General features: G+C 39.2%; 1 protein-coding gene across 1 annotated transcript in view; it reads left to right on the forward strand.

The window, feature by feature from the left end:
• ERI3 (ERI1 exoribonuclease family member 3) overlaps window positions 1–15,741 on the forward strand; it is a 259,579-nt gene that overhangs the window by 28,479 nt on the left and 215,359 nt on the right. Inside the window, exon 3 of the mRNA XM_060773363.2 lies at window positions 3,490–3,606. Coding sequence (XP_060629346.1) covers window positions 3,490–3,606 — 117 coding nt within the window. The remainder of the gene's footprint in view (window positions 1–3,489; window positions 3,607–15,741) is intronic.

Here is a 15,741-nt window from a genome sequence, read left to right on the forward strand (position 1 = left end):
TAGAGAGAGAGAGAGGGAGAGAGAGAGAGAAATAAAGCTGTGCATTTGTGCTGCTGTGTTCCACATTACATTTCAGATGCATACATGCTATTATTTATATATATATTATTTATTAGTAAAAATGTTGGAAATGGTGAAAATCACTCCAAATGGAAAAGAGAAATAACTTTATTGACCAACTGAAATGCACAAAATGCTCCATGCAAGCTTTTGAAGCTTCACTGCTTCTTTATCAGGCAAATGGCAAAAAAGTCAATACAGGGAAAGAAAAGAGATGATGTTAAAATCACATATGTTGTTTCTATAGTAGTTTAGTTGGCATGGAGAGCTTGCAATGCAGGTAGAGGCTGCTCCCTTTCCTTGGCCATGTGGGGAATGAGACAAAGAATGGTAAAATTTAAATTCCATTATCATCAATAGAATAGCTCCAGATTATCAGTTAAGTTCTTGTTGACAGTTGAGTATCCAGTCTCTGTAACTCAACTATTTTAATCTAATTTTTTAAAATGAAATTTGGACAGTTTGTTCAATATAATTAATAAGTATTGACAGCGGCCTACACCAGTGGTTCTCAACCTGTGGGTCCCCAGACGTTTGGCCCCAGAAATCCTTACAGCTGGTAACTTCGCTGCTATTTCTGGGCCAAAACACCTGGGACCCACAGGTTGAGAACCACTGGTCTACATTAAGGTGTTTTCTTTACATTGTAGGGAAGGAGTTCTGTTCATATGCTTACATGTTACTTAAATATGTCTATATTTTTATGATAAATATATCTCTTTTCCATTCAAGCCCATTCAAATTCTGATGATCAAAGGTAACATTGCCATGATAGTGGATATTTATTGTACATAGTTTTCAAAGTTGGAGCACTGTATTTCCCATTGCGTATGTTATATTAACTTGCTGTCCACCAGATAATCTTATGAGTGACTGTTTACAAGTTTCTAAGATATATATATATATATATATATATATATATATATTCTTGTAATACAGTACTATGCACTCCAGATATTCAAACAGCTAATTGTGGTCTCAATATGCTGGATAGCAGTGTTATGGTTGTGGCCCAAAAGTTTAATTTATTTTCCTCTGCAGTAGGCATTGGATTCTTAAGATGCAAATATTGCTTGGCGTACACGTTTCTGTCTTTCTTCTGGCTTATTTTTCCTCTTCCAGATGTTTTCAGGCAATTTTTTTGTTGTTTTTAAACTAATTCTATTCATGTTTTTAAAAATTTATGAAAGTACTAATAAAAATGTCAAAGTGGTAAAAATGTTAGCTTTTGCTCTGCTTTGATTAAATTTTGCAAACTGTTTTTGAATATTAAAGAGCAATTTTTTTATCCTTTCTTTTCTCCACAAGTGATTTGAGAGACTCCATGCTTGGCTATCATTCAGTAGGCTCATTTGCACTCCAGAGCCTTAGCATCATGCTTCTCTATTAAATAACACAGACAAATTATCCTTTAAAGACACCAAGCAAATTGTCACTTCTCTTACATTAAACTCAGGAGGGGGTGGAGTGGGGAGGAAAGAGACAAAGGACTTTATCGTTTTTATTCCTTGGATGTTTTTTTTTTAAATTCCACGTGTATATTTTAATAATTGGCAGATACTTTGTAAAGGGACTTGGTTAAGCTTTTTAAAAAATTAACAAGGCTATGTAAATTTTTGTTTTGTTTATTATTCAAATAGTTTAAAATGGAATATTCTCCTTGGTTCCATCAATATAGTTTTGCCGTAGAGTTTCATGGGTTTCCTGAATGACTATACAAGAATAATTGAGAATGAAATCCAAAATACTCTCAGTTCTAGATATGTTCATATGAGGTTCAGTGTACAATATTGTAACATAACATTGTGGCATGTGAGTGAAACTACATTTGCCTGTCAACATGTAATGTGTACTTTTTCCTGTGTTTTCCATCTGTCTGTTCTTGGACTGTAAGCCTCCTGGGGAAGAGCCTTGTCAAGGCGGTTCTCTCTAAGACCCCATGTAATAAATGTTGCTGTATAAATATATAATTATAATAAATTTGATTTGAGTATTTTGCAATAATAATACTTTAATTTGCATTTTCTGTTCAATTATTTTATATGCTCCATTAATATTTGCAACTTTACCTCTGAGACTAGAATGACTTTAAAATTAAAACAACACAAAAATAAGACTCAAAGTGAGATTTTATAGAGCACTGAAAATATGTCCTGGTGGAAGAGTATTTTTAATCTATATTTGTCATTTCTGTCATTGAGGGTAACATCCAGTGTTGAAGAAATTAGGGTTGATTTATTGTGTCCTTTGCCCCCCACATATGGTTCAAGGGTTTCCTTTAACTTACAGGGGCCAATTTCAGAAGCGGATAAACCCGCAGGAGGGAGGGGGAATTTGGTTTGTGCCCATGGTATCTATCCTTCTGGTGGATACATGACTGATTTCCCCCTTTCATTGCCTTTCAGTGTGTTGAATGAGACCCCTGAGAAGTTTTTCAGGGGATGCTGGGGATGTGGTAGGCAGAAGGAAGCAGAAAGGCTACATTATCTGAGCAGAACTCTGAGTCTTAGAATCTTTTATTTATTTATTTCAAAGTTTTCTATACCGACCTTCTCACGTCATTGAGGGACTCAGCCCGGTTTCCAACCATAAAAACACATACAATCAGTAAAATATCATAGTTCACAATTACAGTAACTAATTTAAAATAACAATATATTTAAAACTACGGTGGTCAGTCGTCATATTAAAATCAAATATACATCATCTTCCATCCAAAATCCTAGGGTATCATCTCATTCATCGAAAGCCTGTCTCCACAACCACATCTTCACCCGTTTCCTAAATGTCAGGATAGACGGGGCGGTTCTGACCTCCGGTGGGAAAGAGTTCCAGAGTCGCGGGGCCACCACCGAGATGGCCCTGTCCCTCGTCCCCACCAGGCGCGCCTGTATGGCCGGTGGGACTGAAAGCAGGGCTTCTCCAGATGATCTTAATAATATTGATGGTTCGTAAGGGAGAATATGTTGGGAGAGGTAAACAGGGCCGGAGTCGTTTAGGGCTTTATAGGTTAACACCAGTACTTTGAATTTTGCTCGGAAGCTAATTGGCAGCCAGTGGAGCTGGTGTAACAGCGGAGTGGTGTGCTCCCTGTACCCAGCACCCGTTAGTAATCTGGCTGCCGTGCGTTGGACTTGCTGCAGCTTCTGGGCAGTCTTCAGAGGCAACCCCACGTAGAGAGCGTTGCAGTAATCTAAGCGGGATGTAACCAAAGCGTGGACTACCGTGGCCAAGTCAGCCTTTCCAAGGTACGGGTGCACCTGGCACACAAGAATCTAAGCCTTTGTTTCCATTCTAACTGATGCTGTTTCTCACATGGTGTCACACCTTCTCTAGCACTGTTTGTCTATGTAATTGCAGCTTGTCATTCAATTTCTTTACATTTTTTTAAAAAAAAAGATGGGTTAATACCTTATTTTCTTATTGTAGGAGATCATTGAGTTCCCCATCCTGAAGTTAAATGGCAGGACAATGGAGATTGAATCCACCTTCCACATGTATGTTCAACCGGTGGTCCACTCACAGCTCACACCCTTCTGCACAGAGGTAAAACACTTAATGTTCCTGCAGTTGAATGTTTTGTGTAGTTTGACTTCTTCTGGACTAACTGCAATTAGGACACTCCCCTCTAGTTTTTCATAATCGGTGTTAAAAGCCTGGTATTTACTTTAATTAGTACACTAGAACAATGGTACTTATGGTACAGATGACAATCCATAATAGTTCAGCTGTCAGTTTGTTATGAATTACCAAGAAACTATGTGAGCATAATAATGTGGCACAAATATGGTACCAGGCCTTGATTCATTGAGAGAAATAGTAGCTGCTCCACCATATTTAATTTGCCTGAAGAACATTGTTTTTTGCTTTTTATTTTTTAGTAAAAACATAGAAATTAGAGAGTCTAGTTGGAGGTTCTAATTTTCAGCAGGATGGGGACTTGTCTCTTGCACAGCCATAGCCAAAACACCATCCACTTGCTCAATATATTACTTCCAGTTCCTCATTGCTTTCCTGTCTTAGACATTTTCTTATGGAAAACATGTCAGTTCTGCTGTAAAGAATTTGCACATTGTTAAATGTGAAATTTCCATATATCGATGTGCTCTCACTGTCTGTTGCTAGAGTTTGGATTTATCCTGTCCAAATTCAAGATAACTTCCAAAGTCCTCAACCTTAGCAATGAGGCCACTCAGATTTGCAACAAAAGATAGAGTTGGTGAGCACTAATAAAATACCTTATTTCCCACTTTTCCCCATTGAACCTTTTTTCAAACTGTAAGTTAAAGAAATCTTCAGAAAAAATATTTTTTTAAAAGTGCACATGCATGGTACTTCAAGGGGAGGCCCTTCTAGACCATCTTGTCTGAGAAAACATATGGATAGAGAAAATATGGAAGAGAACTATGGAAGAGAAAAGAAGTGTTTTTGATTCTGAAGAGTGAAGATGTTGTTGTTAGTACACTTTACTCCCCAAAGGGGACTCATAGCAGCTGGACATAAAAGCATTAGTATAAATTATTGTTGTTGTTGTTGTTGTTGTTGTTGTTGTTGTTGTTATTGTTATTAGTGACTTGACTAAACCAGTGGTTTGACATAGTGTTTGAGGTTGGGCTTCTGTACATTCTCTTTGGTTCATATATAATGATTAATGGACAGAGTATGGTTTGACTCAAACAAGGATAGGAGAGAATGAATAATATACATGGAACGAGGAGGGGAGGGGATGGCAAGGGCAAGATCCAGTCAGGTTCACTCATGGTATTGGATATGAACCATTTGCCAAGAATCTTGAATTCTTCACTTAAGACACATGTTCCGTACTGTTCCAATTTTTTTTTAAAAAGTGTGAATGTTCTACTAGTACAGTGATACCGGGACTTAAGAGTTTAATTCTTTCCTTGACCATGTTCTTAAATCAAAACATTATCTCAAAGTGAATTTTCTCATTGAAATGCTATTAATTCATCCTGCCCCCCAAAAAACCACTCCATTTTTTGTTATGTGTTTTTAAATAAGAAAATGTACTTTACAAGTAACAAATAATCTATAAAATGTTCCAAGATAGACAGTGCTTGGTTCCATCCAGCCACTGAAACAAGGAAGCACAATTTTGGCAACAAAATGTATTGACCAGTATACAACAAGACACAACAGCGTCATTTTCTTTATACTGGAATTCTAGTCTCCTTCCCTCGCTTTCTCTCTTTTTGCAGCAAAACATACAGTACTGCTGTTTAGGCTGAGGCCCTTTCCACACAGCTGCATAAAATCCACATTGAACTGGATTATAAAACAGTGTGGACTCAGATAATCCAGTTCAAAGCAGATATTGTGGATTATCTGCCTTGATATTCTGGGTTATATGGCTGAGTGGAAGGGCCCTGAGGCTCTGCTGCACCAGGGTGGACTGCAGTCTCTGGATGTCACAATCCAGGCATCTGCCAGTATGCAGGCAGAGATTAACCAAGACAAACCCCCGACTTGTGTCAAACCTATTTACTTAAAGCAGCACTTACTCATTTGGCTGTTTCACAGTCCAAGTTCAAAACATAAAATAGCACACAGCTCAGGTACAAAGCAAAGATTTAGAACAAGGTTCAGGAGAAAGAGTAAACTGCAGTCAAGGTTGCAGCCTGAGAGTCAAATGCCAAGAGATTACTGATTAATGTCCAAAGTTCAAGAGACCAAAGCATAGTCGTAGTTTCAAAGGTCAAGCCAGCTAGTCCAAAGCTCAAGGGTGATCCAAAATAATGTAGTCAAGAGTCAATCCAGATTCAAGGTACATCAACAAGATGCTCACCAGGGTTCAAGTTTCTTCAAGGTACAAGATTCCAAGAGTTCACTAGATGGATCAGAATACCAACAATCCACACAACCTGGGGAGAAAAACCACCAGCATCCACAGCCAAATATAACAGATACTTTTATCTCCAAAGAACAGTCTCTGCTCGGTTTTTTATGCATCTGATCCCTTCTGCATCCTGTCTCTGCAGGCCCTTGCCCTTATCACTGCCACCTGTAAGTTCTTACATCCAGATTACACTGCTCTTTAGAACTAGGAGGAAGATTAACCCCTTCCATATATTCTGCAGCATCACCACCCTACTGGCCAGGATCCTGCCAAGCCTTCTGTGTACTAGCCATCATCATCATCATTAATATTAATAATAATAATAATAATAATAATAATAATAATAATAATCTTTATTTATATCCTGCCACCATCTCCCCGAAGGTACTCGGGCGGCTTACAAGGCACTCCAGGGTGCACATATATCATACAACAGGTAAAAATGATAGAAAAGTATAAAACAAATCACATAAAATCATAACAACAACCCTGGCCATCAACTGCTGAACGTGACACTGCAGTGGAATCTCCAGATTGGACTCCTCCCAGAATATTCAGGGGAAGCAATCACATGGAGCTAGAGTTTCTGCCTTGAAAGAAGAGCCAGAGCTGCTCTAGCTAGGAATCCAGTCCATGTTATGTTTCTCCCTGCCTTGCTGTTAGAACTGGTTTAGGGGGCAAAGAGGCCACTTTTGCATTGTTCGTATTTGGATGTCAAAACGTCACTCTAGGCCAAGTGAGGATTTGTAAGTTAAAACATACTTACGTTGGGACATCTTATGTAGTGATTCTACTGTATAGTTACAGTAGTAAGAAAATATCTCTTTTAAAATATCTTTGTTGTTGGGATTCTCACAATTAATTTCATTTCCAAATCAAAAGAAGTAAATCTGAAATGGACATAAGAATTTAAATATGTATGCATATTAGAGGCACTGCATATTACTATGAAAGAAGAAACTGTGCTTACCCAAGCTGTTCATTCAGTTCATTTTTTAAAGGCATGAAAGTATCTTGTGAAAAATGCTGACAGAAATTAAAAAATTGTATGGCTGATAGTATTGGTAGGAAGCAATATAGCCCTTGGGTATGCTCTATCCTTCTGGACATGTTTTTCATATCCCTCACCATCCCTTATTATAAGCTTTTGTCTCAGCAGCAATTAATAGTGACCTCTTCTGCATTCATACATCTCCAGTAGCTTTGGTTTTTCTAAATGTTTGTTAAAGGCTTCATTTCTGCTCCTCTCCTTATAAATGGTAAGCTTTATAGTTCTCTTTGTCTACACAGAAAGGCATATCCGATTATCTGACGGTATGCCACAGACAACCACTTACGTAATCAGCAAACTGTCTTGGACTAGAAATATGATGGTGTACTAGATAAGCTCCAGAGAAAAATCCATGCTGTTGACATAGTCCTGAAGCTTGTCTGTTGTGCTGCCCTCTTCCATCTTTGCCATCCTCGCTAGAGAAAGCTTCTGCAATAAATTGATTAACTGAACACATTTATTCACTTTATTCACCAGAGGAAATAAAGCCCGACTGCACATTGGAGGGAAGGATAGTAGAGGCAAAGATGAAGTACTTTGGCCACATCATGAGAAGAAAGGAAAGCTTAGAGAAGACAATGATGCTGGGGAAAATGGAAGGAAAAGGGAAGAGGGACCAACTAAGGGCAAGATGGATGGATGGTATCCTTGAAGTGACTGGATTGACCTTGAAGGAGCTGGGGGTGGTGATGGCCGACAGGGAGCTCTGGCATGGGTTGGTCCATGAGGTCACGAAGAGTCGGAAATGACTGAATGAATGAACAACAACAACATTCCCATTTATCTTTTTTATTTGCCTTTGTGTGTTATTTGGCCAACTATTTTTTCCCTGGTGTGTGGCGGGGGGGAGGGTCTGAAAATGTAATGTCATGCTTCCCCTACTCACCGTTCTGAAATGAAAACATACCAAGATTTTCTTTTTGCACTCTATATGGCAGAGTAGAACCATATAATTGAGTATTGAGAATTGTATCTCTGTTTAATCCAAGATACATGTAAATCATTCGTCCTTGGAATACGTTTCTTTTTAGTTATGCTATAAAATCTTCAATTAACTAGTTTCTCATTAGATTGAGACAGAAAACTGTTTATGCAAGGGGTAGCTGGTTAAGAGAGGAAGGGGCTGCAAGGCTGTTTCATTCCTTGTGTCACAACTCAGGAAAGATTCACCTTGCTTAAGACACCACCATACACCAAAGCTGTAGGTTTTGTAGTTTATTGAGGAAAAAGCAAAATCAAAAACATAGAAGTAAAGTTGCAAAAGTTATATAGCCAAAACAGAGTCTTAAAAGCAAAGGCAAAGTTTCCAAGATCCAAAGGCAAATAGCATGAAGCATAGTCCTTTAGCATTGGTTAAACAAGAATCCATGGCAGCATGACAAGGTCCCCAGAAATCAAGATCAAAGGTAGTTTCAGAGAAGTTAACAGGGTATAAGCAACATTGCACTGACAAAGGATAGACATCAATCGGATCGTTAAATATGTTTCCTTAGCAAGAAAGCATTACGTTGACCTCGAACTTCCCGTTTGTTGGCAAGCCGCTCACTTCGGCAAACCCTTAATTGCAAATGGTCCTCCCTAATCAAATCTCCTCCATCTTCAAGGCTGGATAACTCATTATCCTGGGACTGGTCACCCTGGGAACCGAGAGGCACTGAACTCCCAGATGGAGCTGACTCATAGAATTATAGAATCATAGAATCAAAGAGTTGGAAGAGACCTCATGGGCCATTCAGTCCAACCCCCTGCCAAGAAGCAGGAATATCGCATTCAAATCACCCCTGACAGATGGCCATCCAGCCTCTGTTTAAAAGCCTCCAACGAAGGAGCCTCCACCACACTCCGGGGCAGAGAGTTCCACTGCTGAACGGCTCTCACAGTCAGGAAGTTCTTCCTAATGTTCAGATGGAATCTCCTCTCTTGTAGTTTGAAGCCATTGTTCCGCGTCCTAGTCTCCAGGGAAGCAGAAAACAAGCTTGCTCCCTCCTCCCTGTGGCTTCCTCTCACATATTTATACATGGCTATCATATCCCCTCTCAGCCTTCTCTTCTTCAGGCTAAACATGCCCAGCTCCTTAAGCCTCTCCTCATAGGGTTTGTTCTCCAGACCTTTTATCATTTTAGTCACTCTCCTCTGGACACATTCCAGCTTGTCAATATCTCTCTTGAATTGTGGTGCCCAGAATTGGACACAATATTCCAGGTGTGGTCTAACCAAAGCAGAATAGAGGAGTAGCATGACTTCCCTAAATCTAGACACTATGCTCCTATTGATGCAGGCCAAAATCCCATTGGCTTTTTTTGCCGCCACATCACATTGTTGGCTCATGTTTAACTTGTTGTCCACGAGGACTCCAAGATCCTTTTCACACGTACTGCTCTCGAGCCAGACATCCCCCATTCTGTATCTTTGCATTTCGTTTTTCCTGCCAAAGTGGAGTATCTTGCACTTGTCACTGTTGAACTTCATTTTGTTAGTTTTGCCCCATCTCTCTAATCTGTCAAGATCGTTTTGAATCCTGCTCCTGTCCTCTGGAGTATTGGCTATCCCTCCCAATTTGGTGTCATCTGCAAACTTGATGATCATGCCTTCTAACCCTTCATCTAAGTCATTAATAAAGATGTTGAACAGGACCGGGCCCAGGACGGAACCCTGCGGCACTCCGCTCGTCACTTCTTTCCAGGATGAAGAGGAAGCATTGGTGAGCACCCTCTGGGTTCGTCCATTTAACCAATTACAGATCCACCTCACCGTAGTTTTGCCTAGCCCACATTGGACTAGTTTCCTTGCCAGAAGGTCATGGGGGACCTTGTCGAAGGCCTTACTGAAATCCAGGTACGCTACATCCACGGCATTCCCCGCATCTACCCAGCTTGTAACTCTATCGAAGAAAGAGATCAGATTAGTCTGGCATGACTTGTTTTTGATAAATCCATGTTGACTATTAGCAATGACCGCATTTGTGTCTGTTTGCAGACCACTTCCTTAACAATCTTCTCCAGAATCTTGCCTGGTATTGACGTGAGGCTGACCGGACGGTAGTTGTTTGGATCATCCTTTTTCCCCTTCTTGAAGATTGGGACCACATTGGCCCTCCTCCAATCTGCTGGAACTTCTCCCGTTCTCCAAGAACTCTCAAAGATGGTTGCCAATGGTTCCGAAATGACTTCTGCTAGTTCCTTCAATACTCTTGGGTGTAGTTGATCTGGCCCTGGGGACTTGAACTCATTTAGAGCGGCCAGGTATTCCTGTACGATTTGTTTCCCAATTTGGAGTTGGATGTCTTCAAATCCCTCATCCACTCCGTCTTGCTGAGGTTGAAGATGACTTTCTTTTTGTGAGAAGACCGAGGCAAAGAAGGTATTAAGTAATTCTGCCTTTTCCCTATCCCCTGTCAGCATTGCCCCATCTTCTCCTCGAAGAGGCCCTATCACCTCCTTGTTTTTCCTTTTTCTACTGACATAAGAAAAGAATCCCTTTTTATTGTTTTTAATGTCCCTGGCAAGTCTGAGCTCGTTTTGTGCTTTAGCCTTGCGGACCTTTTCCCTACAGGTGTTGGCTATTTGTTTGAATTCTTCTTTGGTGATTTCTCCCTTTTTCCACTTCTTGTTCATGTCTCTTTTGTGTCTCAGCACAGTTAGAAGTTCTTTGGACATCCATTCTGGCTTCTTTGCACTTGTCCTATTTTTTTCTTTTTGTTGGCACGGTTTGCAACTGCGCCTTGAGTATTTCACTCTTGAGAAACTCCCATCCATCCGTAACTCCCTTGTCTTTTAGTATCTGTGTCCATGGAATGCTGCTCAGCGTTTCCTTCATTTTTTGGAAATCATCTCTCCTAAAGTCCAGAATGCAGGTTTGACTTGTCTTAGTTTCAGCCTTCCTTTGTACCTCAAATTGCAGGAGCACATGGTCACTTGCCCCTAAGGATCCTACCACTTCAACCGCATCGATCAGGTCCTCCGCATTTGTTAGGATGAGATCAAGAGTAGCCAATCCCCTTGTTGCCTCTTCTACCTTCTGGACCATGAAATTGTCTGCAAGGCAAGCGAGGAATTTGTTGGACTTTGTACTCTTGGCCGAGTTTGTTTTCCAGCAAATATCGGGATAGTTGAAATCGCCCATGACTACTACATCTCTTCTCTGTGCCTGTTTGGTCAACTGTTGGCAGAAGACTTCATCAAGTTCTTCCTCCTGGCTTGGAGGTCTGTAGTAGACTCCTACAACGACATCTTTTTGAGTCCCAGTTCCCTTGATTCTTATCCAGATGCTTTCAAGCTGATTCCCCAGATTGCTGTCATGCATTTCTTCTGCAGCATAAGAGTTTTTGACATATAAGGCTACTCCGCCTCCTCTCCCCTTTGTTCGGTTTCTGTGAAAGAGGTTATAGCCCTCGATGTCTACATTCCAGCGATAGGAGTCATCCCACCAGGTTTCAGTGATGCCTATGATATCATATTTGTGGTGTTGTGCTAAAAGTTGCAAAAGTTATATAGCCAAAACAGAGTCTTAAAAGCAAAGGCAAAGTTTCCAAGATCCAAAGGCAAATAGCATGAAGCATAGTCCTTTAGCATTGGTTAAACAATAATCCATGGCAGCATGACATGGTCCCCAGAAATCTTCCACCTGCAGCTGTGAAGTTTCACTATCTTTATCTAAAACAACATTCCTTTCTCTGGGAAACAGAAATGCCGCCTCTTCTTCAGAATCAACACTGTCTGCCTCAATAACAGGGACATGTTCAGAAATCTGTAACCCATCATCCTCCTCATCCTGAGGAAACTCAGGCTCAGAAAGCTCAGGCTCAAAGTGAGCCACTACACCTTGATGTGTTAAATTATGATAATCTGAGGTCAGTGTGTAGATTATATGCAACTCTGTTATAACTCTGTTATAAAAGGTCTGTACTTCTTGGTGGGGGCCACGAAAGTTGATATAGGTCTGTTACCAATTCCTTGCTTAAATTTGTTTTCAGAGTGTAGCTTTTCAATATAGAGTATAGACTAGTTTATTCAGTTTCTGCTTGCCTGTATTTCCTCCTCCTCCTCTTGAAAATCCCTTCTCCCAGGTTGGAGTACTAGACTGCATAATACCTCATTGGGCGTAAAACATTGTTACCTGGAGGAAATAGCCTTCCTTGCCCTGAGAAAGGATTGTTGTTGTGTATTCGTTCAGTTGCTTCTGACTCCTCGTGACCTCATGGGCCAGCCCACGCAAGAGTTCCCTGGTGTTTCCAGTTATACACAGATGGATTTTGATTCTAGCCGTTATGCAGTTACATGCAACCTTTGTTTTCACTATAGTTGTTTGCATATGAGCTTATCTATCTTATATCAGAAAAGGCTCATAACAGCAAGGAATCAAGACACAGAACAGTTAATCAACACAATTGTTCTCATTTCAGTATATGTAGACACAGGCAGCTTCAGATTATTATTATTATTATTAATAAAGAAAATAGTTTCAAAAATGGAATGTGCAGTTTTGGTTCCGCTTCTTAAATTTTTACTTACTAAGAAGACCTGTTTTTTAGAAATTAAAATCCCCCCCCCCCAAAAAAAGGTACATATTGCCATTATATGGAAGTTAGATGAGAAAGTAATTTTCACACAGGGTGTGGTTTTCAGCTAGTCAGGTATATTGGAATTGCTTAGATGTTTACAATTTAATTGGATTTTAGTCTTTTTTTCTTATTAATTAATTATTTATTTACTTTATACCCTGCCTTTCTCCCTGTGGGGACTCAAGGAAGCCAAATCACACACTTGGATCAATTTAAAACAAAGTGAATACAATTTTTTTAAAAAAAGTATTGTGTGTCTGGCAATAAATACATTTAAAATGCATTTTAAACACACAATACCCCTAAAAATCCCACCCACAACCTCCCCAGCAGTGTGCCCTATCCTTGCCCGCTGTGTGCCCCCATTTTGCCCGCTGAGACAAAAAAAAAAGCCTTTGCCTGTTTGCAGAAGGCAAGTGGGGATGGGGCCATCCGGTCTGTCTTGGGAGGGAGTTCCACAGTCTGGGAGCAGCCACCAAAAAGGCCCTCTCCTGTGTTCCCAGCAAATTCCCTTGAGCGGGTGGTGGGACAGAGAGAAGGCCCTCCCCAATTGATTGTAGATGTCTACCAGGTTCATAGAAAGAGATACGGTCTTTCAGATAACTTGAGCTAGAGCAATATAAGGCTTTGTAGGTCAAAACCAGCACTTTGATTCTATAGAAGTTATATAACGCTTGAATTAATGGCCAAACCTGACAAAACCCAAAGGGAAGAATGCTGTAGATGTAAAGTGCAGAAAGGTACCCTTTTCCATGCTTGATAGATGTGTACAGACGTAAAACATTTTTGGAAAAAGGTGATGAAAGAAACAAATAAAATGATTTCTAAAAAGATCAAGAAAAACCTAGAAAGATGTCTATTGGGCTTGTTTCAAGACGATGTGGAAATTGTGCCGCGAAACATGTTGGTGGCCAGTGGAGCTGTTGCAACAGCAGAGTTGTGTGCTTCCTGTAGCCAGCCCCAGTTAGCAGTCTGGCTATTGCTCTTTAGACCTACTGAAGTTTCTTTGAAACAACTAATATTTATTTTCCCCCAGTTGCAGTACCAACTAGCCACAGAAACACAAATAGGGAAACTAGTTTGCTGGTGCTGTATCATGCTTTCTATATACTATGTATTAGTATGTGTACAACATTATCAGAATCCCTGGAGTTGTATTATGAGGCCTGCCATATTGCTAAATTAATAGAACTGGAACTGGAAGGGAGAAAAAAATATGGGTGAAATTAGAGAAAGAATTAAATGATTGGAAAAAGGGCTCATTTATGGGAGAAAAAATTGATTAAAACGAGCTTAAAAAATTAAGAGATGCCCCCCTCCTCTCAACACTGCAGGTTTGGAAGAAATGGCAAAATAAATTCCAAATAAATAAAATAGATCCCTTTCCGCTAGAAACCCTGGAAAATAAAGATAATACATTTAGGAATTTAATCAGGTCCCTGAAAGAGAATGGAGTAAAGAAGGTAGGAGACCTCTTGGAATCCAATGGAGATATTAAAAATGGGATAAGATAAAAGACAAATGTGGCTTAAAGTATTGGTTAGCTTGGTTAGGCTTGTCGCAAAGAGTACAAGAAGTAAAAAAAGAAAGAAACATTAGATGCCTCATTGGATAGAATAATTGGCTGGAAAATAGAAAAAGGGAGAGGCATTATAGGGGAAATATATAAGGAACTAATAGCCTTATCCTATAATACAAAACATACTTTAGTAGAGGCCTGGAAACAGGATATAAACTTCAATGAAAACTTAGTAACTCCTGGATCGTTAAAACCCCAAAAATTAAACATCTAAGAATAAAAGAAACACAAAAGAAAATAATTTCAAAATTGTATAGGACCCCCTCTCAATTGGCTCACATTATGAAAAACATTTCTAACAAATGCTGGCATAAATGTGGGGAGATTGGTACTTTTTCACACATGTGGTGAGACTGCTCTGAAATCCAAAAATACTACAATACTGTTAGAGAAGTAATAGAGGAAATAATAGAGCAAAAACTACATTGGAATAAAGCTCGATTTTTGTCCCTCAACATAGAGGTAAAGGAGGGGAACAACGAATGGTCAGATATATTAAAATTTATGATAGCCGCTATACATGTCACAATCGCCAGAGGTTGGAAAGATAAAACAAGGTGGGACCTGAAAACCTGGTGGTCGTATCTCTCTGAATATTTAATTAATGATTTCATCTATGAAAAGAAAAATAAATATTTGAATATTCAGTCAAGACAAGATTGGTTTAGGAAATGGTCTTGTTTAATCAACAAAACGGAAGGAAAAGATAGGTACAGAACTTTAAATCAGGCCTTCCAGACAATTAAATCAATGTATTGATTCAAGTAACCCAGATGGGGGTGGGAGGGAGGTGGGAAGAGGGTAGTATGGGTGGGTGGGTAGGACGGGGAGTTTAAAGGGGCTATTAATCAAGATATACGGTAAAGGGAAGCACAATTGGAACCTGTATCCTAGCCATAAAAATTGTAAACAGTTTTTATGTTATCTTTTAGATGTCTAAGGTTCGTATTGTATTGTTTTGTTATCTGTATGAAGAAATTAATTTAAAAAAAAACAACAACCACACTTTGCAGAGTAATTACTTTCCCCTCAATATGCTTCCATTAAAAAATCTATACAAATGAGGAAATTGGATTAACAAATATGGCAGATTAGGTAGATAATAATTCATAGCAATAATACAGTAAATAAAATAAAACAGAGTCACTTTTGATAATTTAAAAAACAGGGCATACGTAATCATTTTGTGTTGTGGAGTTATTGTCACTAATAAACTGCACACTTGAAAATAGAAAGAGCACTAAGGTTAGGACTGACGTATCCCATTTCCTCAAATTTGGACAGCTAATTTGTCTATTATGGAAATTGTTCTAATTATGTAGATCACTGTAATTTACAAGCTAATTGTACTAATTCAGTACATTGTTGCATTTTTCTTCCAATATATCCCAATTTTTATTTTTTTTAAATTACACGTACAACTGATATGAGACAACCACTACAGAGTAATGTTTAGAGTATTGGACTTTGAGCAGAGAGCCCCAAATTCAAATATCTGATTGGTCATGGAAACTTGTAGATTTTTTATAGTTACTTAGATAGTTATTTAGTCTATTTGGGGCATGTAATATGTAGCTTGTGCAGTCATGGTGGTTTTTATACTTAAAATGTCTTTTTGTTTTGTGTTTCTTGAATAA

The sequence above is a fragment of the Anolis sagrei genome, chromosome 4, assembly GCF_037176765.1.
Source record: "Anolis sagrei isolate rAnoSag1 chromosome 4, rAnoSag1.mat, whole genome shotgun sequence".
Lineage (NCBI taxonomy): Eukaryota > Metazoa > Chordata > Lepidosauria > Squamata > Dactyloidae > Anolis > Anolis sagrei.